The following is a 27,876-nucleotide window of genomic DNA, read 5'->3' on the forward strand; positions in this document are numbered from 1 at the left end:
AGTTTTAATACTCGTTAACAGCCCATAATTGCAGCCACTTAACTGCTATTAAAATTTTTCTAAGGCGTCATCAAAAATAGTTTGACATGACATAATTATGTCCGCTTTTAATACTCGCACTGGTATGTTCAAGATACTTTCGGGGTACATTACCTGCTACTTATTGAGGCTGACGTGTTCTATATTGTTTTTTTTTTTTGTTGTCCTCTCCTACGATCGCCTCAACTGAGGCCGAGGCTATGTGAAAAATACCAGCAGCAATGGGTAGCATTTAACAGAGTTCATTCTGTGGTCGTTATTTGGCGCTCGTTACGCCTTTCGCTCAGTGAGCGTGAGGCTTGAACGGAATGGAGGCAGATCCGAGGAGGCCCTGTTCTTGAAATTCACGTTTTCCCGAATTTCCATTATGGTGTAGTAGAACGTTATTGCGGGCTCGTTGGTTCATTTCAACAAAAGGTAGGATAGCGCCGGTAAGATAGGAGAGGAAACATGGAAACGAAAAGGACACCACGGGCGCAGACTTCCAACTATTTGTTTATGAGTGAAAGCACGTGCTATATAAACACGGATCCGAGGCGTGCAACCACCTTTTTCAATTTGCTCACGAACTGGTATCAGATATCACACAGTAATCATATTTTTCTCTTCTTGGGCATACAAAACTCCAGAAACAAAATCGCATGACTGGGGGAGGCCAGATACAACAAGTGGGCAATCAGACATCATGTCGATAAGCGCTTCATGCCAAAGCAATTTTTATTTTAATTAGAACAAAAAACAAGAATCCAAAGTAAGAATCAACCTGTATAAAGTTGAGGCGTAAAATAAAACACCAGGTGACATTGTAGGTGGCAGAATGGAAAACTGCAATAACGAAGATAAAGGCGACGGTGTTAGGATAAAAGCATGACATAAAAAATGTAAAAACAAGCATGACAGGGTGAAAACAACAAGGGATAAATGTATAGGTGAATATTAAAATCAGGTAAAACAAAACATTTTTGGACCTGAAACGCAGTTTATAGCCAAGCATGGGACAAGAAACACACCAAAAAATTATAACTGGCCGTCTAAAAAAACGATTTCTTTCTGTGAGAGTGCAGTAGTAGAGTGCTGACACAGTCTTCAGCAATTTTTATAATGTGAAAAGCTTCGACAGCCTCCCTTTCGGTCGTGTTTTTGAATCTGAACAAAAACGTGGTGTTATGAAATACCGGAGTGCAAGAAACTTTTTTCTTACCGTTACCCTTGCCTTCACAATTGTTGCTGTGTTGTGTTGGGCGGTATGCTTGACTGCAAGCTGTTTTTCAGGCCTTAAAATGTATTATTTTATCTGGTTTTAATGTTCACTCATACAATTGTTCCTTGTTTCCATTCTGTCAACCTTGTTTTTACATGCTTCATTCCATGCTTTTATCCTATCACCCATCCCCTTTATCTTCGTTGATTGTTATTTTTATTCTGCCTTCTACAATGTCACCTTGCGTTTTATTTTTCTCCTTACCTTTGTACAGGTTCATCGTTACTCTCGATTCTTGTTTTTTTTTCTGATTTTTTAAAATTTGCTTCGGCATGAAGCTCTTAGCGACACGATGTCGCAATGCCTACTTGTTGCATCTGGCCTCCCCCAATGATGCGATTTTGTTTCTCGAGTTTTGTTTTCCCAAGCAAAGAAAAATATGATTCCTGTGTGCTATCTTATACCAGTTCGTGGACAAATTGACGAAGATGATTGCGCGCTTCGGATCCGCGCTTCTGTAGCATATGTTTGCACTCGTCAATAAAGAGTTGGAAGTCTGCGCCCGTGGCGTAGTTTTCGTTTCTGTATCCCGCGCTGTCTTATTCACCGAATACTATTTTTATTCCGTTATACACAAGGCTTACGCCCGCTGAACAAAGAGCACCGCATGCGTCAGCGATGTTTCCACCGGGAAGATGCGCTAGGACGGTCGGCCATGCTGCACATTGGCGCTGCTCGAAGTGTACCTAATCTCGATAGTTCGCGTGCTAGCACTGTGAAGACAATTTTATTCTTTTTTCATCCTTAGGCACGACCTGTCGCTTAAATTTGTAATGAAAGAAAAAAAAGTAGAGTGCGCTTTTAGAAATTAATGAGTTGCCGAACTCTCTTCTCGGGTTTATGAATATTCAAGACAGGCACTGCACCCAGTCTCGCTGCGGAAACGTGCAGAGTTGCGGAAGCTAAAGAAAGCCTCGGAACCAATCAAGCAACGACTTGCACGCAGTCCACGACAGAACCCTTCCCTGAGCTCTGGCTGCCGCCCAGCTGCCGGCATGCGGTCCTCAGGACACGTTTTCCTCTGTATACGGCCCCTATAATCCGGGGCTGGATTAGCTGACACAATGCTGGCGCCATCAATGCTGCATGATTTTAGTCGGACGGACTAGAGGTGAAAGACGAAACCATAACCACAGCCCTTCGCCAAGACGTAAACTTACGCGCAGGCTGATGTGAGTTGCGCGCAGCTGTCGAGATGATGCGTGCTCAACCAAGAATCTCCCACTGGCGGGCATGAGCTGCACAGCTGCAGTGTCGCTTCTTTGTTGTTCTTTTTTTCTTTTTGCTTCTCTCGTTCCGCCCTTCCGTTCGATAAAAAGTTTCTGCCTTCATAAGAGCGCGGACAAAAAAAAAAATCCTCGTCCAAGTGGTTGTTCTCTAAATTTCGTTACACCTTCTTCACATTCTTACAGGACTTGCATTTCTTCGCAGTGCTTGTATGCATTTATCGTCGACTACGCCGATTTATTCAAATGTTTTTAGGGAATTTATTTCTTGGAATAAAATTTAAATCAGTGAAACAAGCAGAGCAAATCAACACACAAGAAGTGCTGAAATTCTGTATGCTATATCTAAGTAGCGACGGCTGCAACTTTTACTCAGCCTAAAATGTCGATTTCATCAAAAAGCTGGGTTAAGAGCTCTCACAGGGTCGGATGGCGCGCATTCTTCTGGTTGCTTTTACGCCGCCAGCAACCATGCTTTGCTTTTTTTTCGATTTGCGCGATTTAATTGCCGCATTTAGATTATTAAGTGCTTTCTTTGGTGGTCCTAACGGAAAGAGCCGTTACAGCGCTAATCGGCAGCCGCTGACGCGCTACCTGCCACGTTCATATATAATTGGGGCAGTAAGATTCGAAGCTTTTGCAGGCCGGCGTGCGTTTCTTGACACAAGTTTGCAGGGAATTGTGCAAAAATTTTCGTTCGTGACACCCATTTACCTCACCCCTTCTCCAGTCGAGCGAGCGAAGAGCGGTGATTGCCTCTACTCGAGGGGGCATGGGACACTGTTCATACACTGTACAGAGCTCACAACAGTGAGCGCACTTTTCAAAGTGCATAAAACAATCCCAGAAGCAATGTAAGGAATTGTCTTGGGAATGTCTGCGGTGACTGCAGTTGAAAGCTATAAAGCTTATTTGAAAGAAAAAAAGGAAAAGAAAGATGAAACCGGTAGGCACCACCATATGTGCATAGACTCCTAACTGCTCCCGTGCATCGGACGAAGAGAAGAAGAAAAAAAAGACGGTCAGAGGACGTGGGTATGTGCCATATTACTTGAGGAGAAGAAGAAGAAGAAGAAGATATGCGACAAGGCAAACAGGAGAACCTCTCACTTTGAAGAAGATCGAGGCGCCTCTAGGAAGGAAGGAAGGAAGGCCTCAGACGTTGCTGGCACATACCCACTACGGGGGAGTGGCCAGGACAAAGGCGGTTAATTGCTGGATACAGGAAAGTTTTGACGGGAATAGGAGTGGTAATAGTATGTAGTCTGATAGATTGGAAGACGGAAGGACAGGGGTCCTGTTAACTTGGAGATCACGGACGGGACAATGGATCAGTGTGCATAATAGGATACAATGCCTGTAGTGTTTCAATGTCGTACTGACTGAGCGCGGGAAAAAGGAATTAGAATGGGAGTCGCTGCGTTTCTTGAAGAAAATTTTGCACAGCAGAGCGCACACTCCTGTCTCTTCGTCCCAGCAAAGAAGCGCCAATGGAAAGAACAACCGCGGAGGACACAGGCAAGCCCAGTTGATGAAATGAAATTTGCAAAAGACGCTTCCTCAAATGAGAGAAGCGGCGGCAGAACAGCAGGAAGTGATCTATTGTCTCAGGTTCGGCACAAAAAGGGCACAGTGAAGAAGCCGCCAGGCCAGATCTGTGATGGTAGAAATTTAGAAGGGGAACCCGGCAACGCAAACGCGTGAAAGAGACCTCTAGTCTGCGCGAGCGCCAGTCTTTGCTACTCCAAGGATGCAGAAGATGGTGATATTCGGGAGATGATGTAAGAGCCGAGGCAGCAAATTCCTGAAATATTGTGTCGCTGCCAAACCTCACCGCAGCTGTATATGCACACGTTGGCAGGACAGCAACAATTGCGCCGCAGAGAGAGGCTCTTGCTACGGAATCTGCAACCTCATTTAAGTGAAAGCCCATATGACCTGGTACCCAAAGCAACCTTACCGAATTTAGATGGAGCGGAATCAGGAACTTAAAGAGGCGTAATGCCCGAGACTCAGTGAGTGAGGATAAGGAAGAGCAAATGGACGGAGAGTCTGTCATAACCACGACCTGGGAAACGGTAGTTTCTAATTTTCGTAAGGCTACCGTTTCCCAGGCGCTTCTTTCACTTCGAGGCGCTTCTTTCTTACTTCTTCTTTCTTACTGTGCTCAGCGCGAAACAAACATTAGAATTTAGATCACAAAACTGAAATGCAGGGCTGCCATTGTCTGGTGTCGCTGTGTGCAGGAGCCATCGCGACCACTTTGTAGGCGCACAAAGCATGTGTGAAACTGAATGGGACAAAAGTGGGCAGCATAGATGCAGCACTCAGGCCTGCTATAACGCACTGAACGGTACTGAACGAGCACAGCCGTGTCTCCCTGCCGGCACACTCCCCGACATCACGATGAGAAGGGACACCTTGACGAGCTGAGACAGTTCCCCGAACAGCTACTGTAGGTTGACGGTTCGGTTGAGACAAGAAGAACACCCAGGATTAACGCTGAGCGCGGCGCAGTTGTTTCCTTTTAGTGCAGCCAATGGATAGGGCGCGGAAATGGATACTCTAAGGGGAAGGCCGCAGTAAAGCAGTAGAAAACGCAGGGCAAGTGGCGCCTCACAAAACAAAGACGGGAAACCGCAGCAGCCTCGCAGAGCCTTGAGATCCCGTTCAGCCCTGTTGGGGCTGCTCGCTATCGGGAGCTCCATGGAACGCCGGATCGTTTTCCGGGCCCGCTCTCTGACAGGAGCGGAGGAGCGCCATTGTGCCAGAAAGGGACGCCTCGATAACACCGGTTCCGGTGAAACTTCCCAATCTCCTCGGGCCTTGTAAGAGCGTCGTCAGCAGACGCCGATCGCCGGTTTATCTAAATTCAGCGACGTGCATCGGGCAGTGCTGCTGGGGGAAGCCGGCCACTGCACACTGTTTCCGCCATTTACGAGCGAAACGCTCGATGTGTGCGCGCATCCGTCTGCCCGGCACGCATTCGCTCCTCCCTTCGTACAGGATTCGCGGCTTTAGCGAATCTTGCAGATGTGAATGCGCATCGTCAGTGCCCGTGCACGAAAGGTACTTATCAATTACTTACCAGGTTTCGGTACATTTCATCACTACGTTCCAACATTGTGCAAACAGAAGTGGATAGACGGGATGGCGCGAAATAACATCTGAGAAAAAAAAATCGGAAGAATAATGCTTATTTCACATAGATAAGAAGGTGCGATGAAATGTCGGTAAAGAGAGAGCTGATGGTTTCAGCCTCCATACAGACTTCAAAAAGGGGAGTGATTCCGACGTTGCACGCACCGATTAAGCGCTGGTCTTGAACTCCTATACGCTTACAGGGTGCACTTCTCTGTGGCCTCTTGGTTTCGTCACCTCCGGAACCGAGTTGCGTGCACACTTATCGCATGCGTGCAACGAGACCTTTACTGGGAGCCGATAAAAATGCCCTCTACATTTTCTCCCCTCGTCAACCGTCACAAGCAGCGTTCTCGCCACGTATAGTTGTTCTGGGGCGGCGGAAGGTGCGTTTCCGAAGACTACGCAAAGAGTCGTGGAAAAATCGTCTGCTAGACACTTCTTGTTTGATTTTTCTTCATCCGCTTGCCTGTTTCTTAACAGAGGACGTGCAAGCTTATTCTACTGATTTATTTGGACTCCAGCATCACTAATTTTACTGCATCATCGCAACACCAGTGTGTGCTGCGTAGCTTGTGTACTGTACAGGTGCGGCCACACTGTTACGAAGCACGCTTCGGCGTTTTGAACTTTTCTTATGCGTTCTGTAGAGAAGATATGATAGTTTCTTGGGTACAAGCGAGAGCGGACCAGCGGCATGTGCTACCATATTTTAAAAGTAATTCCTAATTTCTGCTTGGCAAGGCGTGTAAAAAGTTTGATCACTGAAGCGTGCTCCGTAATATTATGGCCGGGACTGTATATGACATAAGCACCGAACTAGACAATCCCGGAAAGTAAGGTCAGGTTAAATACGCCGGCATAGGCTCGCTGTTGTACATACTATGAGCTGCAACCGGTTTTCATGTGCTTTTGTTCGACAAGCGCATCAGTCATTCGATAAGCGCATCAGTCATTATTTATTCATTTTTTTTTTGCCACACCGCGAAGTGACGAGACCTGTACAGTTGAGCAGACGAAAGATGCATTTTTTTTCACAGCGTTTAAACTCTGCTAGTGGGCTAACAAACCACCCACACGTGCCGTTACACACCTTGCGCAGCTCAACACATCGCAGGCCGTGCTCAATGAAGGCCTCGTCCCATTGTTATTTTGGTTCCGCTACCGCTCGCATTTCGTGCGAGAACGCGCCACGAACCAGAGTAGAGTCGAAGTAGAGTTGGTCTTGCGTTAATGATGCAGTACAATAAGCGATATTGCAGCACAAATAAATTGGTGGAATAACTCATATCAACCCAGCGTCTGCGATGAAGCAAGTCAGCAGGAGGAGAAAGTTAGAACCGGAAGTAGCGTCTTAGTGAAAAACAGCGCACAAGCAAACACAGACAGAAAGAAGGGGACAAGCGCTGAACTAGCAACTGAGGTTTTATTGAGAAGCATGGCGAAATATATACAGCACAGCATACAGTATTCAAAAAGCATATAAACAGCACAAAAAAGGCGGATAAGAAGCCAGCATCCAAACTCATCGCTTAACGTCGCATATCCAAGAATTCCATCTCTTTTGTTGAAAGAAGGATAGACGGGGTGCTGACACATGAGTCCTCCGCTTTTGCTATCGCCCTAGCCTCGATAATTTCCCTTGTTATCGTGCACTTGTTTCGTGCCAGGATTTTGCAGCCGTGAAGGTCGGGTATGCAGGCAGGTTTTTGATTGCAACGGTGACAGTGTTTTGCCAGAAAACCTGATGAAGCAATGGATCTTACATTGTTGTTATGCTCCAGTAATCTTTCGTTAAGACACCGACCGGTCTGGCCGATGTAACTGCTTCCACACGGTAACTTAATTTCATAAACAACACCCTGATCACATGCAACAAAAGGATTCTGGTGGTTGATTTTGCATCCAGGACGAGGCTTTTTCATTGGATTTGTCGCTTTACACAGTTTTATTAGTTTTTCTGGGGGAGAAAACACAACCTTAACATCGGCCTTCTTGGCTATTTTCTTAGGGTTGTGCGAGATCTTATGCATATAAGGGATGACCACAACTTTTTGTTTATCATCTCTTTGTCCCTTTTGTTGATTGCATCCCGTCTGCCCTTCCGCTTTTTTCTCTTTTAGAACACCTTCCGCCACTGACACTAGCAATTCACTGGGGTAGCCAGCCGCACCTAGACGGGCAGTTTGTTTCAGTAGGCTTTCCTCAACTGTGTGAAAACACGACTTGTTTAATGCATTACGAAAGCAAAGCTTAGCTATACCCCTTTTCACCAATTTCGAGTGTGCCGAATCGTACGGAAGTATCGGCTTTTTTCCCCTAGGATCATAAATCCAACAGGCATGGTTGTTCTTAAACCGGAGGATTTATGATCCTAGGGGAAAAAAGCCGATACTTCCGTGCGATTCGGCACACTCGAAATTGGTGAAAAGGGGTATTGCTAAGCTTTGCTTTCGTAATGCATTAAACAGGTCGTGTTTTCACACAGTTTAGAAAAGCCTAATGAAACAAACTGCCCGTCTAGGTGCGGCTGGCTACCCCAGTGATTTGCTAGTGTCAGTGGCGGAAGGTGTTCTAAAAGAGAAAAAAGCGGAAGGGCAGACGGGATGCAATCAACAAAAGGGACAAAGAGATGATAAACAATAAGTTGTGGTCATCCTTTATATGCATAAGATCTCGCACAACCTTAAGAAAATAGCCAAGAAGGCCGATGTTAAGGTTGTGTTTTCTCCCCCAGAAAAACTAATAAAACTGTGTAAAGCGACAAATCCAATGAAAAAGCCTCGTCCTGGATGCAAAATCAACCACCAGAATCCTTTTGTTGCATGTGATCAGGGTGTTGTTTATGAAATTAAGTTACCGTGTGGAAGCAGTTACATCGGCCAGACCGGTCGGTGTCTTAACGAAAGATTACTGGAGCATAACAACAATGTAAGATCCATTGCTTCATCAGGTTTTCTGGCAAAGCACTGTCACCGTTGAAATCAAAAACCTGCCTGCATACCCGACCTTCACGGCTGCAAAATCCTGGCACGAAACAAGTGCACGATAACAAGGGAAATTATCGAGGCTAGGGCGATAGCAAAAGCGGAGGACTCATGTGTCAGCACCCCGTCTATCCTTCTTTCAACAAAAGAGATGGAATTCTTGGATATGCGACGTTAAGCGATGAGTTTGGATGCTGGCTTCTTATCCGCCTTTTTTGTGCTGTTTATATGCTTTTTGAATGCTGTATGCTGTGCTGTATATATTTCGCCATGCTTCTCAATAAAACCTCAGTTGCTAGTTCAGCGCTTGTCCCCTTCTTTCTGTCTGTGTTTGCTTGTGCGCTGTTTTTCACTAAGATGCAAAACCAACTAGCCCATTCAGCTGCTTTACGGAAGTAGCGGCAGCAGATATTTTCCTATTATACTTTGCCTCGACTCCAGAAACGCACCTCCCCCACAACAGCTTCTAAGCGCTCCCCCAAGCCGAGATGCCCGACGGTGCGGCTTTGAAGTGCACACTGTCTGTACTCATTCGCTTGCACACACTCTCTTATGCGTGTAATTCAGGTAAAGTACAGACGAACTGCTCTCAGCGACTTAGCCAGAGGGCTTAAGATACTTTCACTTAAGCCACTTACACCAAGCAAGCAAATGTCGCAGATCTTGTTCCAACCCACACAGCCACCAGAAATCACAGACACATCGGCGTCTCACACCCAATTTAGCACCGGAGAAGAAAAATGATAGAAAGTAAACCTCTGTTAAACAATGTTGAAGGGGCCTGGCGATTACTTCGTTGTAGCCGCAGCTTCGTTGGAGCCCGCGCTGACCGGGCTTCCAAAGGGAATCGTGATTCCTTTGTTATATCCATTATTTCGTTATAAACCTTTTCGTTATAACGAGGTTCGACTGTAATTCTGGTTCTGGCTGATCTGGAACATCTGATGCCTCCTACGAGCGCTTCATTCTTTAAATGTACGGTCGCTACCATTCGCTCGCATGATTAATGCTATTGTTCGAAGAGGCCGACACTTGGCCTGTACGTGTTCCCGCTCCTCACTCACCAGAAAGTGAATAGACAGCCGTGAGCAATCAATCTGCACCTCTTGCTCCCCTCCTTTCATTACCGGGTGCGCTAGGCTCGTCTAAAATGACAAAGCTAATTATCGATTCATTTTTTATCGCTGATAACCTGAGTACGTCTCCTTCACGTCGGCAGCGTTCTGTTTTTGGGGCCCAACCGGAAGGCCTGTCCCGAGCAGGCGGCCGTTAGCTGAGGCAGCGTGGAAGGTCGAAGCCGCCCGCATTTAGCAACGCGCGCGCGAGCCATTAGCAACTAGGAATGCGCGCAAAGTGCCCGGTTATTTTGTGCCCAACGTGGCCTGCACAGCACGAGCGTTTCCCTGCGAGGCAGGGCGCTGCGAGTGACGATAAGTTACGATGACTCTCGCTCAAGCCAAATGCGTAGCGGGGCCAACATTTGGCGGCCTGGGGCCAAGAATAAGGTTCGCTGTACTCGGCCAGTCGGGCTTGTTTCGGGCATAAAAAACAAGCCCGAGCCTACAGCAACAGCGCTTTGGCTCGGTTCCAAATTGAATAATTTTCTTCGCGGTTAATCTATCGGGGCATTGAAGAACACAAGTATTAAATCGCATGTGTTCGTTAAGAGTATATTCCTCTTTTTGGAGCCCTCCACAGTAAAGGCCGAGTTTTTAGAAGCTGAACGCTGGAGTATGAACTCCTAATTGAAACCGACCACGACTCATTTTAGCGGCGCCTTACTTAACCAATCTCACTCGGCATTTTCGCTATGGCCTTAGTTTGAGAAAATGAAAGCACTTCTGAAGACACTTTCTGGCGAATTTGTTTTTGCGTTCATCACGAGATTCTCGAAAAAAAAAGCATGATTGGGCTTACCAAGCTCAATTTCGTTCTTTCATCAAAGATTGCAACGCGCAGTCTGTTGCCTCACAGTCGTTAAGCAGCTTCAGAAAAATTCTGTGTAAAATGGAGCAAGCGGTGAACCGGTGAAAAGAACAGCTGGCGCCCTCGAGAATAACGTAGTGCTAACGGCATTTTCCAAACGGCGATCCGGGGGAGCTCTATTAATCCGTGAAGGAGCAAGTTGTCTACCCAGCATAGGGACCGTACTGTCACGGTCCAATCAGAACTCAGGACCTGAATCCAAATCGGCCATTGAAACACGCTCCTTGGTTTTGCGGATCATTAAAACGTGCTCCAGATCACCGATTGAATGCGTCATGTCGTGTTCTGAAAGGGCGGCTGCATTCTAACTGCCAGAATAGAGGTGACAACGGGCACTCAAAAAGGAAAGACGGGCAGACATGCGTCACTCTCGAAACCTGTTCATTGGGCGCTCTTGTGCCCGCAAACAGTAATTGACCTTGGCGACAACACCACCAGGAAGCACGTTTCGTGGTCTACAAACATCAGAGAACGTGAAGAACGTTCTAGATAAGGCGCAAAAATCACCAACAGCAATCTCAAGCGTCGTGTAAACCGACGCGCGTGATTTCAATATTTCCAAATAAATCTAAAACACTATTCTGTAAGGATTCCTTTCATTTTTCTTTCGTTTGGTCCTTTGTTATTGGTGGCTGCTCCCAGTGACGTAGGCAAAGGAGGCTGACGTCACGCTCGTCATGGCAGAAACACGTCCATGATCCCGCTTACTCCTGTAAACGCGTCCCGCGTACGCGTCGTTCGGGTGGACTGTCGCAAACGAGTGACGGAGCATGGTGACGCATTCGACAAGCCTGCGGAGCTACGCACTGTAAAAAAGACCGCGATTAATATCACGCTTACGCCGAGTTTTAGGCGTGATGTGCATGTTAATGAGGCCTAGACAGCGTTTTGAGCACCACGTGACCAAGAATAGGCGCGATTTTTCATTATCCAGCGGAAGCAGTATTCATGCCGCTGTCTTGCGAGTGCCATGCAAAATAAGCGCGCGGAACGCAAAACGCATGCTTAGATCGTTGCGAGCTGTCGCGCTCCTTTTCTACACCACGCAAGAACATACCTGAACACGAAAATTTGCTGTTGGTGGCCGTGCCACCGACCGCATATTCGGATATTTGTATTCTGTGTTGTATATGCGTGATGGGGAATTTTTTTTCTTGCTGCTTGTCCCTCCCTCGGTTGCGCAGAGAGCGCTGGTGTTACTTATAGTGGGAAAGCACTTCTAAAGAAGGTTCAAATAGCGACGGCCGCTGTTCGAGTTTTGTTGTAGCTATTGACGACGTATAAGGGCGATTATTGTGACAACTTCGCAGTGGGGATGAGCGTCAATTGTTCGAACGAGGTTCACGTAGTTAAAGTGCATCAGGTGTCTCCTGCCCGGAGTTTGCGCACGTCCGGACGACTTCATTTGCACAAAGGTGCCCCGCGTCATCACGGGTAATGCTTTCCGCCCAGATGGCTCCTGCACCGTGGCTATTATCAAGCCATACACCGTTTGGGGCATCCCAGTAAGAAGAGCAATTTTGCTTCTAGTCGACTGTGTACGTGATCTCGTTTTTGTTGTAATGCTGGCGTATAAAGTTCCACCGTCATTGTAGTACGGCGCTTTCTCTTGCCAATGTGCGGGCCCATTTTGCGGCGATTAATTTTTCTTGGCTGTGAATTGGGCACGAAACCAAGCGAAACATAGATGCGTTCGCTCCCTTTTTAGTGCATTTCAGCCATCGTAGGAAGGATTCTAAGCTTTATTTTTTTTCTGAGAAAAGTGATTCTAAATCTACCGCAAGACAACTCTATGCACGTTTTTCCCAATCCACTTGGTCCTTTGCTTTGGAGCATCGAAGAGATTTCGCATTTACGGCGCTTTCCCTGAATTGTATAATTCGGCGACAGTATTACTTGCTTCCTTCGCTGGCAGTGACTGCTCCAACTAGAGCTTAGTACACACCGGACTTCTTGGAAAGTTTTAAAACAAAGCTTGGGAACTTTGAGCTTGATCTGCACAAACAATGGAGGTGAGGACCGGTATCAGTTTTCCGAAAACTGCTTCTTTTGGGTCGCCGATGCGACAGACGGTGCGTATTCCTAATTCTGATCTAATCAGACAAGTACAGTCTTTGTCAAAAATATACAGCCCAAGGGGTTTGCTTCCGAGCCGTGTAGCAGAGCTGTTAAGCACATTTGACAGTTATAAGCTTGGGAGGGTTGAGGACTTGAGTTCCGCCCGCGTCCGTGAGATTAGCGTCCCTGGGTAATCAAGAGGAGCTGCGCTTGAGGCCTGAGCTGTACTCTTTTGTAAAGACTGTACATCATTCAAACGGTATTGTAAATGCAAGACGGTTGTATGCCGTCTGTGCATCAAATTTCAACGCGAATAAGAAAGCGCTTTAGGCGAGAGAAGCATTTTGCGGCGTGTTTCTTTCGTTGCAACGGTGAGCAGCATTTCAGAGTAGAGAAAGCTTTATAGTGGTCTGGTTTAAACTACTACGCTCGTCTCCAGCGCTGGAGCGTTCCATGCATACACTGGAGCCACCGCTCAAGGGCGCACAACATTCTGGCGCTCTGCCAACTTCGCCGAGTGCGCTACCCCCGCAGGAGCTCTCGTCATAATATAACCACGCCGTGGTGTTATCGGCGCGCCGCTTCTTGGAGCGCTGCCAGGGTCTGCGGCGTGGACGGTACGAAAGTGAAGAACGCTCTAAGAAAACCTAACGCTTAAAGATAAGTATTCTCAACGACAAAGGATGGGTTGGGTTCATTACGCGAGTAAATATGGTAGGGCGTCGCCCTTTCTGCTAGCAAAAATTGTGCCCTGTTAACATACACATTAACACTCTGCTCAAACTGCTTGCTTTTTATTTACTTACTTTCTAACTAGGAGAAGTTGTAGGAGGAGGGCAATGGGCCAAACAGTTAAGGTGCAAAACAAAGGCATTGTACTGTGGAAAAAACGAAGTGGGTGATGAGGATATGAAATATGCTGGAACAGAACGACTTTGTCTCTCTGCGGACCTGTCGCGGATCTTGTTGGTAAAGGTTTTTGGTTCTCAGAGTTGGAAGTAATGGAAGTAAGCCTCAGAGAGGAGCGGGCACCAAATGTCGATCGCGAGGTTTTCGCACATTGTACGAATTTTTTTAAGAATAACTCACCTCGTACACCGTCCGGTATAGGCTGCGTTTGCCGCTTTCTTTGCTTCCGCTTTCCCTTTCTACTGCAAAAAAAAAAATCATCATTCTGAAAACAATGTGTGCACCGCGCCGCCAGCGTGTTTCAATCTTGTCGATCGCTTTTCCTTGATATTACGTCATTAATCACCCAAATTCAGTTCGACGCAGACGAATGGTGCTGCTGCTCGAAAATATATTTTTCTTGCTCCATCTTCTGAAATGGCCCTTTCACGACCGGAAAAATTGTGCTCTGTAGACATACTTGCGTTCCATAACCTCCCTGGCAATTCAACGCTCGCGCTCGGAGGTGTCACCCGGCATCACCTGTTTCTGACCTCTGGACGAAATAAACATGAAAGAGGACCAGAAAATGCCATAAGCAGAAAATATGATAACGCCAGGTAAGCGTGGCTGATTTAAGAGTGCAACTCCTAGAAATCGCGATTTTCTAAGCGGTCAGAAACATCACACATACAATAAGCGTTTAAAAAATCATGAAATCACGCTTAAAAAGCATCGTCATTTTTAGCGTTATATATCGCGGTATATATCGTGATTTAGGGCGATATATTAGCGTGATGTATCGGCACTAATCCGGTCTCGTCAAGGAACCTGGGCGTCGTTTGGTCGATGGAATGAAGCAGCCTGATCCCAGGAGGCAGCCGGTCTGGATGCGGCGGCAGGAGCTTGGCTATTGCGGCGGCGTCGAAACCAGATCTGCTCGCTATGTAATTGGTCGTATGCTTCACAACCGGTTATTGTGTCGTCATGATTGACGTCATGGAATGAAAGGAAAATAAAGTCGACTGGATCTTTATGGCCAACAGTCCGATCTCGCGTCTGAAGTTACAACCGAGAACATAACTAAGTAACAAATGCATCGACACCTTGTCTTCGTTCGCAAGCTTCATGCAGCAACGCAGCTTGGGGTTAAGTCAAGTTCTTTTCTTTGCTTCTTGCCTATTTTGTGGTACACATGATACGAAGAACTACGTTTTTTATTGTAACGTCTTTACTGGCACTTGCGTTACAGACCTTTTAAGCAGACTAGTCTGATACAAAGGAATCGTTGTTCGCGATGTAAGTTCTTTTTTCAGCTAATTAAGGGGCATTATAAGATTGATATCAGGGAAGCCATGTCTCCCTCTTTTGGATACGCTATCGGTCAGAAATCAGGAATGTTTGTGGTTATTCCATGGTTTTACATTGTATGTTTTTTTTATTGGGTATAGGATCCCGGAATTCAAAAGGCATAATCTAACTTTAATCCTCTTTTGAGCACGTAACAAACTATTTCATGTATTCATCCTTCCAGCGTACAATAGTAGACTGGAATCAGCTAAATAACGACGTCTCCTTTGTTCGTTCCGATCATATTTACAGTGATACATATTTTTATTTTATTATTTGCAAATGATTGCTCCAAAGTGGTTTCATTGTCCTTGTGCGTTTTTTATGAGCTTTGCGCATATTTTTCTTTTGCTAAACCAAACCTGTATCCTGTTCCGCAGTTTTAACTGCATAACCCTTTACGCAGTTAGTTTCTGTGCATGTCATTGTATTAATTACATCTGTACCTCACTGCGAAATTACCGTGTGGTCATTGAAGCGTTTTTAAATTTACAAATAAATACGATTTTCGCTGCACAACAGGCGTCTTCGTGTTCATTCCGGCAACGTACGAAGGAACCTCATTGCATAGCGACATATTTCCGCTAGGTCAAAATGCAACTTTTTGCGTGGGCATATTAAGATCAGAATATATAGGAGAGAGCAAGGGTTTGCAGCTTTATTCCAAAGCGCGCATAGCGGCGGGACTTGGTGCAGAGTCCCGGTTGACAAACAATGTACTTGACCTCAGTTCGCTCATTTTTACTGTTTTTCGTCTACATAATGCGGCCGTACTATACGACTCTAACGTGGGTTTATTAGAATTTCCCTTGCCTAGTGTACGTTCCCTCAATTTAGCATCTTTTGTTCGTGCCCAACTCCTTGTCATCTAAATTTACTGGCAATCCATCTCGGTCTACTCCTCCCCCCGCGCGCCGTGTCACTGTTGGAGCAGTAGTGTGGATGGATGGATGGACGGACGGACGGACGGACGGACGGACGGATGGATGGATGGATGGATGGATGGATGGATGGATGGATGGATGGATGGATGGATGGATGGACGGACGGACGGACGGACGGACGGACGGACGGACGGACGGACGGACGGACGGACGGACGGCGAATACGACTGAGCCCTTTAAATCGGGCGGTGGCTCAAGCCACCTAGCCATGACTTATGAACTTTTCCTCTTCTCTTGATTTTGTGAATACAATAAAGCAGCGCTGGCGGCGGGTCGGAGGAGCGCTTTAAGACTGGATGGACTAACGTCATTGGGGGCGGCTCTGCGCAGTGCAGTGCGGCACTGGACGAGCCTGTCTGCTGTTGACTTTTGTATTTTACTCTTTCTAAGCTCGAAATTTGCAGCATGCTGGACACTTGTGACCTCCCCTGGGCATTCGGTAACTTCTGGTTAGCTCGAGATATTTTCATAAGCGTACATTGTAATGACTGGCACTGCGCAGACGGGCAGTCGCAATATCCGGACCTCCCCTTTCTGACCACGAGATCGCGTCACCAGTTCAACTCACAGTAATGTGGACTTCCTTTGTGGTCTTTTGAATCGATATATGCAACTTGTCTCATTTTTTGTTTTTATTGGCATTTTTTTAGATATGGAATGCCGCCAAACGTACAATTACTTCACGATCGATCCCAAAACAGCTTCTTTTTTATTCTTCAAAGCAATTCCCCCGGACCTCCTATCTTGCTCGTCTTCTGTAGTAAGGCTAGTGCAATGCTTTGCTTGTGTCCGAAACCTGGAATTATATTTTAGAAGTTGAAACGGCACTGACGTCGAAAACGTCAAATTTGGCCCTGAAGTTTTAATATTAAGCGATTTAAAACTTGATGAAGCCTTGTGCAGAAAAAAAAAGCAAACTCATCCAGAAATCCTCCATCCTTAATAGTGGACATGAGCTTGCAGAAAAAGTTTGGGTGAACGTCAGAAGTGTGTGTTCTGGCAACCTTACTTACAAGCTGCTAAATGCGAGCCTTAGCGGCCTTGAGATAAAACGAGCCCAACTTCGCCGTCAGCAGGAAACTCAATCTGAGTGCGCCGGAGAACCGGGGAAATACTTAGTGCGGTGGCGAAAGCATTTCGGCATTAAGCAAACCGTAGCGTGGGCTGATTTCCTAATTTTTCCACCGCCTAATCTTAAGCTATTGGGATGTTCGCGAACTGAGAAAGCGGGGGGCACTTTGAAAACTATTTCTCGCCGTTGTTACGAGTCCGTCTTGATTAATTTTGATATTGTTTCCATGCAGAGATGGCCACCAAGAGGTGCTTGGAGAACGGAACGTGGTTCTACAGCGCGGCTCTCAACACAACCTGGACTAACTACACACGCTGCACCCGTCAGGCGTTCATGTCTGAGAACATATCCATTTTCGAGGTACGTTTTACGGCGAGACGCGGAGGTTAACGTGGAAGGAGAGTTGGTTTTGAGCATGACCAGTTTGCCGTTTTCTGTTTATTCTGCTCCTTGTGACTCATTACTTTGTGGGTTTATGGCTAACCATAATTGGCATGCTGAATAACTAAAGGGGAACTGCTTGGTTGCCGTTATGTGGAACCGACCTGCCCGAAGTTTTTGCCCAAAGGGACGCAGCTGAGAAAAAAGCCATCTCGTTTTTTGCCCTTCGCCTCTGAGGGCAAACAAGTGCCAGAAAGAGCTGCAGTGCTCTCGTTCTCTCTGCTGATCACTCGCGGGACAGCTTCATTCGTAGTTTTCGATTCTTGCGCTGGCCGTTCGGCTGCAAGCCAGGCGAACGATCTCAGAGCGGAGGCAGTGACATCTGTCTCTAGTCTCGTAACAACATATAAACTTCACTAATTTTTGCTGTGTGTTCAGTCAAATAATTAGAGTAATCTGAGCGGTAAAAATAACCACACTGATGTTGTCCTTAGCCGGTTAAACAGAGAACTAGGCTAAAATTGCCGAGAATGTGCCGCTTATTCTATTGCCATTCTTGCGGTTTCATGGCGCTCTCTGCATCCATGACACAAAAAAAAAACAGTATTGCCGCGAATCTTTGTACTGTTTGTTCATTCTTCAAAGCTGCCGGCACGCGGCTTTATCGCTTTGCTTAAGTTGTGATACAATACGCAGTCAGATTTATCTACGTTGTTCCAGATTGTTGGGATAACTTTGCACGCCGAATCTCGAAAGGTCGCTATCAGCTTCGAACTGAGCACGGCCGACAGTGGCGGGCATTCTGTTCGACGACCGCCGAGCACGCTAGTTGCTTTCGCCGCCGCCGAGTCATTCAGTTCATTATGGGCGCAGGTCGGCCCAATAAACATCTTCTTTTGGAAGCCTTCTTTTGCTGTCTTCCCCACTGTCTGGACTGCCGTCACCACTACGTGACAATATTGAAGCCTCGTTCATCACGAAAGCAATCAACCTGGAGCCCCGCATTAGCAATGCTAATTAAATATGCTCACAGCGACGTGCCTGCTGTGGCTAGTCATGGTGATGTTAAGACAATAGAATAACGAGTTCTTAACATTGCTCGGCGAAGCGAAAAGCAATCATCTCACGCCTAGCTTCCAGCTTAAATGAATCCACCTGCGGCATAGTCAGGTGAAAGCAAAGTACTCTTCTCAGAGCTGCGATCTCCAGCGACCGACAGCAGTGCTCGTCCAAGTGTGACTGGGGCAGACAGGGACAGCATAATAATAATAATAATTGTTTTTTTTGGGGAAAGGAAATGGCGCAGTATCTGTCTCATATATCGTTGGACACCTGAACCGCGCCGTAAGGGAAGGGATAAAGGAGGGAGTGAAAGAAGAAAGGAAGAATAGGTGCCGTAGTGGAGGGCGAGCTGTACGCTAACCTTGCACGCATGTATGGTGATGCTGACGTTTAGCTCAAGTTCCTAGGCTCGCGCGTATTTTCTTTAAATGTCGTACCAACTAACCCCTCCCCTTCTCTCCCCCTCATCTCCCCTTTCCTCCTCCTCACTCTTCTGCATTTTCTTGCCTCCTTCCACAGCCTCATCTTCCGACCATCAAGCTCATCTCGAAAATTGGCTACACCGTGTCTCTAGTCACCCTAGTCGCCGCCTTCGTGATACTGTCGTCAATAAAGTAAGTGACCAGTCATTTCAAGCATGCATATCTGCATATCCATACTCGCTGTGATTGTGCCGTCATAGCGTCATAGCTCATTGTCATAGCGCTTTGAAATGAGCTCATGCCCTCTGCTTCCAGGGTCTTTGGGGCTGGTCTAGAGAGCTGCGTGGGCTTAAATAAGCACACGCGTCGCAGTGTATGTGTTCAATCTTTTCTTACTGACGGGGCCCGTGCTCAGCACAGGCCAGCAAGGTATTCGTGGTATTAAATGTTCCTGTAAACCAGAAAAGAAAAAGCGAAGGCTAGGCAAGAAATCAGGCATATACGCCCACGCAGGCGTAAGTTTCCTCTTTTCGTAATGTTTCAATACGGTGAAAATTTTTCAACGAATTGATTTCAGTATAGTTTGGGACCTACAATGCAGTTATTTGTTTCTAGTATTTTTTACGCACCTGAAGTGTTTTCTAATCTAGTCAATCGTAAGAGTAAAAACTTGAAGTAGTCGCTAGAAGCTCCATAATATCAATGATTATAACATGGCGCTAATGTGTTTCACGCCTCGTTCTATAGATTCAAACAAGTGCGTCTAGTGAGAACCAAAGTGGACGGCGTCCGTGTGGAGTCTTCACCGCTGCATCCTGTTTAATTTTTCTTCCTTCACCCCTTCTTTCGGGGCGGGGCAGAGCTGTCCACGCAGAGTGAGATATTCATTGTGGTTGGCCTCAGCTGAAATAAGGCTCATCAACGATACACGACGACCTAGAGTATAAAAGAAATGAAAAAATGGAACCTCTCCAGCGAAACATTCAAAGAAACTATAGAAGGACACCTAAATACTGCTGAAAGATGTTGGAAGGAAATATTCGTGTTTTTTAATCAATCGTGAATCTTACTGAAAAAAATGCAATAGAATTAGCTACGCAAACTTCAGGCGCAATATTTTTACTTTAGTTCTACTGGTACGCATCTTACAGAGCATGCAGGCTGACCTTCATATCGTAAGAGAGAATAATCAGCATAGACAGAGCGAGCCCTAATCAGGTGAGGGGCAAGCCATCGATAGTAAATAATAGCTTTCGAGGAATTCTATCTCCTCTCTGGAGTCGCTCACTTTTCGTGGTGTGAACTGACGCCATCATGTATAGGTTTAAGTGTGGAATTGCAATCCGGGATAGCAAATATTGACGCCAAATGTCGTGGGCAACATGAATGAAAGTTCCACGGCTATGAGGAATTGTGGTATTCCGCTCCACCAAATTCTGCTCCACCGGTCTCAAAGCTGTTGATTTTGGCACTACGAATAACATACGGTAAAAAATCCACCGGTCCATTACGAGCCCACTTTACCTAGAAGTGAGCTACCTGGTTTAAAGAAACGCCGCATTGTCTTTGTACCCAAAGAAACGCACTTCTTTAAACAAGAAGTGACAACGCAAATTCATGTTTCGAAGAAGTACCGTAGTTTTCGCACTATAGTCAGCGCCCGGTGTATAGTATTTTTCTACGTTATTTAGCACAGTAACATGTCGCAGGCGCCTATTCGGGGCATGTTTTTTTTTTTTTTTCATAGCCACCGGTAGGGTTCTCAGGCTCTTACAAACGACCTTAAAAAATAAAATCATGTATAGTACGCGCACACAGAGAGTACGCATTACGAAGAATTTCAGCTTTTAGACATGTATTGTCCGCGGACTACAGACCGGAAACTATGGTTCTTGTAAATGTACACATACTCATCATAAGCTTGAGCGCCTTTGCAGGATCTCTAAACGGAAGACAGGGGTTCGTAAGGAAAAATACTGAAATGTCAACCATACAGTATGCCATGTTAATTGTACTTTTGATGTTGTTCATTCTACTTTGTTGCGAGAAGTTGAAGGAGCACAAAATATCACTCACAAGTGACTTATCCTCGCATCTTGCGGCTCTCTGTAACACTGCACGCCATGCTTTTATGACCTCGTCATGTTTGTCGACACTGGGGCCAGCTGACGAGAGATATCACCGAGGCCCTTCACGCAGCTAAGAGCCGTGCCATGTACGTCAGATTAAATCAAATTACTCTTCTCAGAGCTGCGATCATTGGCGGCCGACAAGTAAGTTTTGGCGCACCCGAAAGTGGATGTGAAATATGCGCACATTAGTAAATGGCCTTTGTAGACACGAATTTTTCTCGTCACTGCTTGTCTTCCCTTTATTCTGTTAATTTTTTCACAGCAAAATAGATATCGTCAGGTTGTGTTCACTCCATTAATTTAGTTTCGATTAAAAACTCGTGTTGTATGCTTTCTGAGTTCTTTGTGTGAGCGCGCTTTTCCATCTTATGAGCAAATGGGCACTTTTCTTAAAATACAATCCAGGAGTTTGATTAATTAAATTCTAAGCAGCACACACTTAAGGCTTCGGAGACGCTGACTGAGGCAGCCCTGATTGCACGACGATTTTCGGCGCGACAAATGGCGTAAGGCCCTTTTAGGACAGCACGTAGTGCGCATATGAGGCACCCCTTGGTGATTGTGTTCGCGGATACAGTCACATCAGCCCGCGCAATGTGAAGATTCACCGACGAGTTTCGTCAAAACTGAGCTTCATCCGTCCAAATCGCTTTCTTCAGGAAGTCTGAATCTCGGCCCATTTCAGTCAACGTACAGCCTCAAAAATCCAGTTGTCTTAAAATCAATTGCGTTAAAGTCATGACGTGCGTACGGTACTTGACGAGAGCATCCCAGACTGCCTTGAGGCCTTCCCCGGCATACGGCGCTACTTCACATGAGCTTGTTTCTTGTTAGGCCATTGTGAAATCAAGCGCGTCTCCTTCGACGTCCTCGAGGAAAACACTAGTGTTTGTCTTTGTTCCGTCGCAAAAACAACTAGAAAGCGTAAAGGATATACAAACCCGTTATAGGCACGCAGGAAGGCCTGTGCGCAGCAATGCGGTGGCCTCAGTGCCTAAAGGCATAAAACTATGCGGTTATGCTCGGGTTTTGCCGATACAATCACTAAGGTTTTGTTCGTTGTTAATTACTCAACCGCCACGTGCTCCTCTGCCAGACAGGCTGACTTTGGTGGGAGGCATTTAGAAGCAAATAACAAAAATAGTGCCTCGCCCTCACACCTCCGACGTATAACAGGCTTGAATTAATGCGTCCTTGAACGGACAAGCAAGCTTGGCGCACCCGAAGATGGAGAAATGACATATATGCCATGCAGATTGCTTACAAGGAACCTGTGCTGCCTCTGCCAGTGCAGTGCGCACGATGCATCGTGTCCCGGCCGAGTAGGCAGCGCAATCACGCACTGCTCCGAAGCATGCGGCTAAGGCGCAGTGTTGCCGATGGACCCGAAGAGTTCACGATAATCGCTCGCGTGGGTTTCACGTCGCGGGAGATGTCAGTGCTGTAGTGTTAAAACGTGTAAGGGGGAAAGGGGGTTCGGTCTGTGACGCTCTTTTTCTGTTTGGTTTCACTGTAAGGCTGTGCAAAACTATGAAATTAGTCTGTGCGCTTCATGCTGTACAAATGTGTTTGTGTTCACCGATAACACCGCAAAGCATTCGCTAAACAGCGTTAGGATTCATTGTAGCACGGTGGGGGTGCATTTCCACGAACACTTCACGACCGATAATATAAACGTTCGAATAATTCAGTTAATCATTTATGTGAAATAACAGTGATTCGATGGCTATTTCCATTCTGGCTATTTGAAGTCTGGATATTTTAAAGTAGCTTCCGAAGCGGGAAATGTAAGCACAAGAGCACAACTTTTGAAAAATTTGGTGGAGGTAAAAAGAAAAACAGCCGCTACACGCAGATACATAATCTGTTCGCGTTATTAAAGCATAAGAAAACAATACTTTCCACAAAGTGTGATAAAATTCCCGGGCCCTACGTGCTGTGCAAATGCGTTGCGTTTTCTCCTGCCAAAGATTAGCTAGGACGAGGGAGTTTTATTAACGGCGCAGCGGGACGCTTGTTCCTGCGAACGTGGCAGATGTCCCAGTGTTGCCAGGAAAGCTCGTTTGTTTAGAGTGCAGCACCGAGTCTCAGAATTTTTCGTTCGATAGGGACGCTAAAATTAAATTCGGCTTTTTCAAGTTGAGAGGGACACTTTGAACACACTATCAAACTTTTATTATCAGTAAAAGTTGATTTTAAGACTCTTTCCAGTTATGCAGATGTTTTGTCCGTCATAAAAAGACCAAATTATTGATGACAAAATTTCGTTCAAATATTGCTGTTACTTTATTCAAACTCGTTAAGTCTACACCAAGAAGTACTCCAGGTCTACCCTACTGGCACCGGATAGTAGTGCAGTCTAGCCTCCGTGATTAGAGAGAATAAAGTTATTGTTTTATTAACTTTCCTAGCTCCGTTTCCAGCTAAACTATTGTCTTAGTCATGAGAATGCAGCAGTAATCTGTTGACGCAGGCGAAGTTCACTTCTTCCTGAGTGTTCCTCCGAAGTGGCATGCGACGCGTGCATTACTACATCGCAGGCGGCTGCGCTGTCCTCGCAACAGTCTGCACATGCACCTCTTCGTCTCCTTCATCCTGCGTGCGCTAGCCTTCCTGCTCAAGGACGCCCTGTTCGTAGAGGGCGTCGGGCTCAGCGGAAACACCGACTTCAGCAAAGAGGCAAGTATATGCTCACTTCACACGAATAACCCTGAAACCGTTCTTTCAGAGCGGAAACTCCGTGTTGGGCTACCAGAAAAAAAAAGAAGAAAAACGCAACAGATATGAGTGCACGTCAAAACAAAATCAATATGAAGGTGGGGGTCAATCTCCCAGCTCACTCCATTTTAGTGACGGCAGGTATACGACTTTGAGGTTATGAAAAGAAAAGTAGTACCTAATACGTCAGAGCGCTATTTCGCAGCTTTCAGCCGATAAATGTGCCCGCCTTTGTGGATAGAAAGGCTAAAAGATATCAACAGAAAAGAACGACGCCAAGGAGAGCCTATCGCGTTTTTTTTCTTGTTTTCCTTTTTTTTGCCTTATTCTCCCTGTACACTCCGAGCCAGCGTACCGGTATGGAGTTCGTATTGACAAGAGACAGCTTCCACCGATGTGTGGCGACACTGTCCACAGGTGCGAGAGTGAGAGAAACAAAATTGAAATGCGCGGGTATGAATAAAATAAAAGATCGCCTCGAAAAGACGGTACAAAATTTGTTATATGCCTTGTAGCGTTCGATTTCCCCGTGTCTTCCGCGCTTCGCCGCTCTCGTCTCGCTTTCGTGGCAAACGAGCTAAACAGAAGCAAATGAGTGTGGCGACGCGTGCAAAGCAGCGCGCCAGGTAACAGCGGGCCCACCGCGGGTGCTGCTTGCGTAATCGCTTTGACGCCAAGCTATGGACCCCCTCTCCGTCTCCTCAACCCGGGGTGCGATGTAATTAAATTTTACTTTAGCGCGCTCTCAGCAAGAAAGACCGCACTGGCCAGGCACGCTATGTTCGCTACAGAGACGCCTTGAACTGACCGAAGTCACACATCGGCTTATTACAACCTGCGAAGGTAGTACGCCGTCAGTATTTAACTTCGTCTCGGGAGTTTTCAACTCGTTTAGCGAATGTACGTCTAATTTGCGCTGAATCCTGAGTACGGAAATATGTTCGCGCTTCAGGCTCTCCTTGAATCGGCTCGAAAGGTTCAAAATGTCGCCGTTTTAATGTAAGCCGCTCCTTCAGTGCAGCGCGCTTAGATACTAAGACAAAGAAAACGCGGTTTTCGAACACGTTAAGTCAACCCGCTCAACCTGGCTTTACCTTCGCGCGAATGGTTATACTCCAGCCTGCAAACTACTCGTAATATAGGGCGGCTTCGAGAGCAGCGCCGAGCTCCTTTTTGGCTGCCCGTATTTTGTCTGATGGCAGCGTTTGAGCATTCGAGAAAGAGGCGGGATGTAAACTTGCACCAACTTTACCCGGCTCTCTGTACCGCGGTTTTGACGGCCTGTGCGCAGGGATGCTTGCGAGTCAAGCATTAAACGTTTCTCGAATCCCTGAGGCCTGAAGAGGAAGCAGAGCTCACATGGAGCCCTCGGGTTTACTACCCCGTGTTTCACGTGTGCTACGTACTGGCTGGGAGCTTTACGACAGGACGCGTATGTGGCCATGAGGCAGTCTGTCCTACGAACGGTTTTGCGAGCAATGCATGAAAAAAAAAAGAATGTTCGCCGTATAGAAAGCTTTTGAAATCTCCCATTCTTTTCTTCTACTTGTTGAAAAATCATGTCTATATATGTTGTATATATCTTTATCTGGAGAGCAAAAATGCCTCACGGTGTATAAACTTGTTAAGCACGCCTTGAAGTTTCTGCCCACCTAGATGAAAATGATAAATCAGCTGCCTGTCTGAAACTTAATGTGGCTCGAGTAAAGCGACGCAGACAAAGGACGGTGAAACATATGGATCACTGCAGTGTATTCGCTTCAGGCAAAGTACCAGCGCTCAGTGGTGCCTTCCTTCTTTACAGCAACTACACACGGGCCACCGTCGCAGAGAGCCACGGTGGCCGCACCACGGGGCGTGCCTCAGCAGTATTTGTTTACCCTCCCCGTTGAGAAAATCGGTTTCTAGAAATTGATCGTTCATTGCACCATCTGCTCAGTAGCAGGTTGGCGTTGTTTTTTAGGTTGTTGGCTACAGACAGAATTAGCCTTGCATTAGTCCTGTCGGCAGTTGCTCCACAGTAGCGGCGCATAAAACAATAATTAAAGACGAGGGTTTCTGGCGCAGTTCTGTGACCTAGCCAAATCTCTGTCACCAAGCACGGAATATCCACAGTAATCTTCGAATCAGGCTGTTACCATTTCTAGTCGAGTTCAGTGTTCCGAGAATTTTTTTTTTTGCGTAAAATGTGGCGCAGTGTCGGAAGTTCGTGAAATTTAATTTTCTACCCAGAAAAATGGCTGAGAATAAACGCACGCTTGCGACGCAGGCGCGATCTGTCTTCATAAGAACAACAAGGGGAAATGGCCCCGTGAGCCTATGGCAGTCAACATGTCTCTCTTGCGCTGCTTCGATTTTTGCAATGACATTCTTTCTTTCCTTCTCATTTTTCTTTGGGAATCGGTCCCGCTCTTCTTTGTTTCCTTTGCTTGTTTTCTCTGCTTCTTCAGCAGGGAAAAACAGGCAAATTTCCAGCAGCTTCTCTCTATGTCCCTTCTTCTCCTTGCCTTTAACTTTTTGTCCTCTTTCAATTTCGCTATCATCTCCTTTTCATGAGCCTCCTAAATGTAACTTAACAATTCTGCCATGGGGCAATCCCTACGATTTTTTGCGCAAATCATTTATCATTTAATATGTTTTTGAGCATTTTGCTCCTGTTCATCAATATAGCCCGGCAGCTAGGAAGGAGAATTCAGGGGGTCTTCGTTGTTCCACGCTCGCGGAGCACCGCTCGCTTCACTCGTGCTAGTCGCCTTCGAGTTCGTGTTAATCCAACTGGTGCTGATTCTTGATAGCTGCTGCCGGTCTTGGCGTCTATGGAAAGCAGCAACCTGTTTCTTTCCTTGCCACACCTGTCACTTTGGGGAACAAAATTTGAGGACAGCCACTTTGTTCTCTCAACTCACGAACGAGCAGCCAGACCTCTGTCAAGTGAAAAGTTTTTGAGCAACGACACCTGACCTCTCCAGCGTTTTCAAGTGTCATGTTTCTAGGGGGCGCTGGCGAAGCTGTTGTACCTCGTGCTGGCTGCTCCAGCATCACCTCTTTGGCGCTTGCTTGGTGGTGGTGGTGGTGGAAAATATATTTATTGGTCAGGTTGTTGGGGACTTCGGTCTGGGAGTGGAGCTGTCAGTCCACGGCCCCATCAGCCCACGCGGGCGCCGTAGCCCGGGTGACCAGCTTGCTTGAATGCCCGTCCAGCCACTTCAGATCGAATAAACTAGCGTTCCCCTGAGCCCACCGTCGCGGCACAGGCTTAAATTTTAAGTGAGCACGCTGAACCAGCGGCACGGACATGTCGTAGGTTGGAGTTCCTGTGAGGTCCGTCGGACACTTCGGAACAACTAAACCGCCATATCCGCGTCATGGACAAATGGCTGATGTTGAGCATATAAGCAAAATTTTTGAGCCACTCCTGCCGCAAATGGTTACACAGCTGTTGTTACACGATCTGAAAACACTGTAATAGTTGCGTATATAAGCATGAACCACATTTCTTGATCAGCTAGAATACATCAGGGATACATCAGAAGAGTCTCACTGAATACAGAAACATACAGGGTGTTTCACCTAAGACTTTCCCAATTTTTAAAAATACTAGTATTTTTGCGTTACAAGAGCAGTTTCTCGACATAGCATTGTCAGCTGTGTAGTAAATCAGAATACAGCTAATAATGAATAGTTAACTGTCTATTACTTTTAGGCTCCTTAATTATTAAGAGGCGGGTAGCCCACCGCAAGTAATATCCATATCAGTTTTTAGAATTTCTAAAACGCTCTTACCCTTGGCACTATGTCCCAACAAATTCTGGTAACTTGGCGCCAAAATGGATGCACTTTCGAGAAGCTTGCAGGCAAAGCAACCTCTCCAGTGCGCGTAGCTCGTAGATATAGAGAAAATTCGATGGCCCACAGTGCCGAGGTAAACTACGTTTTCTAAATTCTAAAAACAGATTTGGATATTACTTACTGTGGGCTACCCGCTTCTTATAATTAAAGACCCTAACGCTAACAGTTAAAAAGTTAAGTATTGAATATTAACCAGGAACGCATTACTTACGGGAACGCATGGGAACGCACGGGAACGTGCGAGAACGCACCGTAACGCGCTAATTAGGTGACGTCATCGGACAGAAACGAGAGCTGAAGCAGCTAAAAATAGTGAAAAAGTGTTTGAAACCAAACACCACTTGCTGCTATATTCTGTGC

At 46.3% G+C, this 27,876-nt stretch overlaps 1 protein-coding gene across 11 annotated transcripts in view; it reads left to right on the plus strand.

Annotated features, from left to right (window-relative positions):
- Window positions 1-27,876, plus strand: part of LOC144126211 (parathyroid hormone/parathyroid hormone-related peptide receptor-like) — a 333,178-nt gene that overhangs the window by 255,280 nt on the left and 50,022 nt on the right. For all 11 annotated transcript variants that reach the window (XM_077660241.1, XM_077660242.1, XM_077660248.1 and 8 more), the window contains 3 exons: window positions 17,185-17,312; window positions 18,915-19,009; window positions 23,490-23,628. In XM_077660241.1, the coding sequence (XP_077516367.1) occupies window positions 17,185-17,312; window positions 18,915-19,009; window positions 23,490-23,628 (362 nt within the window). The remainder of the gene's footprint in view (window positions 1-17,184; window positions 17,313-18,914; window positions 19,010-23,489; window positions 23,629-27,876) is intronic.

This window comes from Amblyomma americanum, chromosome 3, assembly GCF_052857255.1.
Source record: "Amblyomma americanum isolate KBUSLIRL-KWMA chromosome 3, ASM5285725v1, whole genome shotgun sequence".
NCBI lineage: Eukaryota > Metazoa > Arthropoda > Arachnida > Ixodida > Ixodidae > Amblyomma > Amblyomma americanum.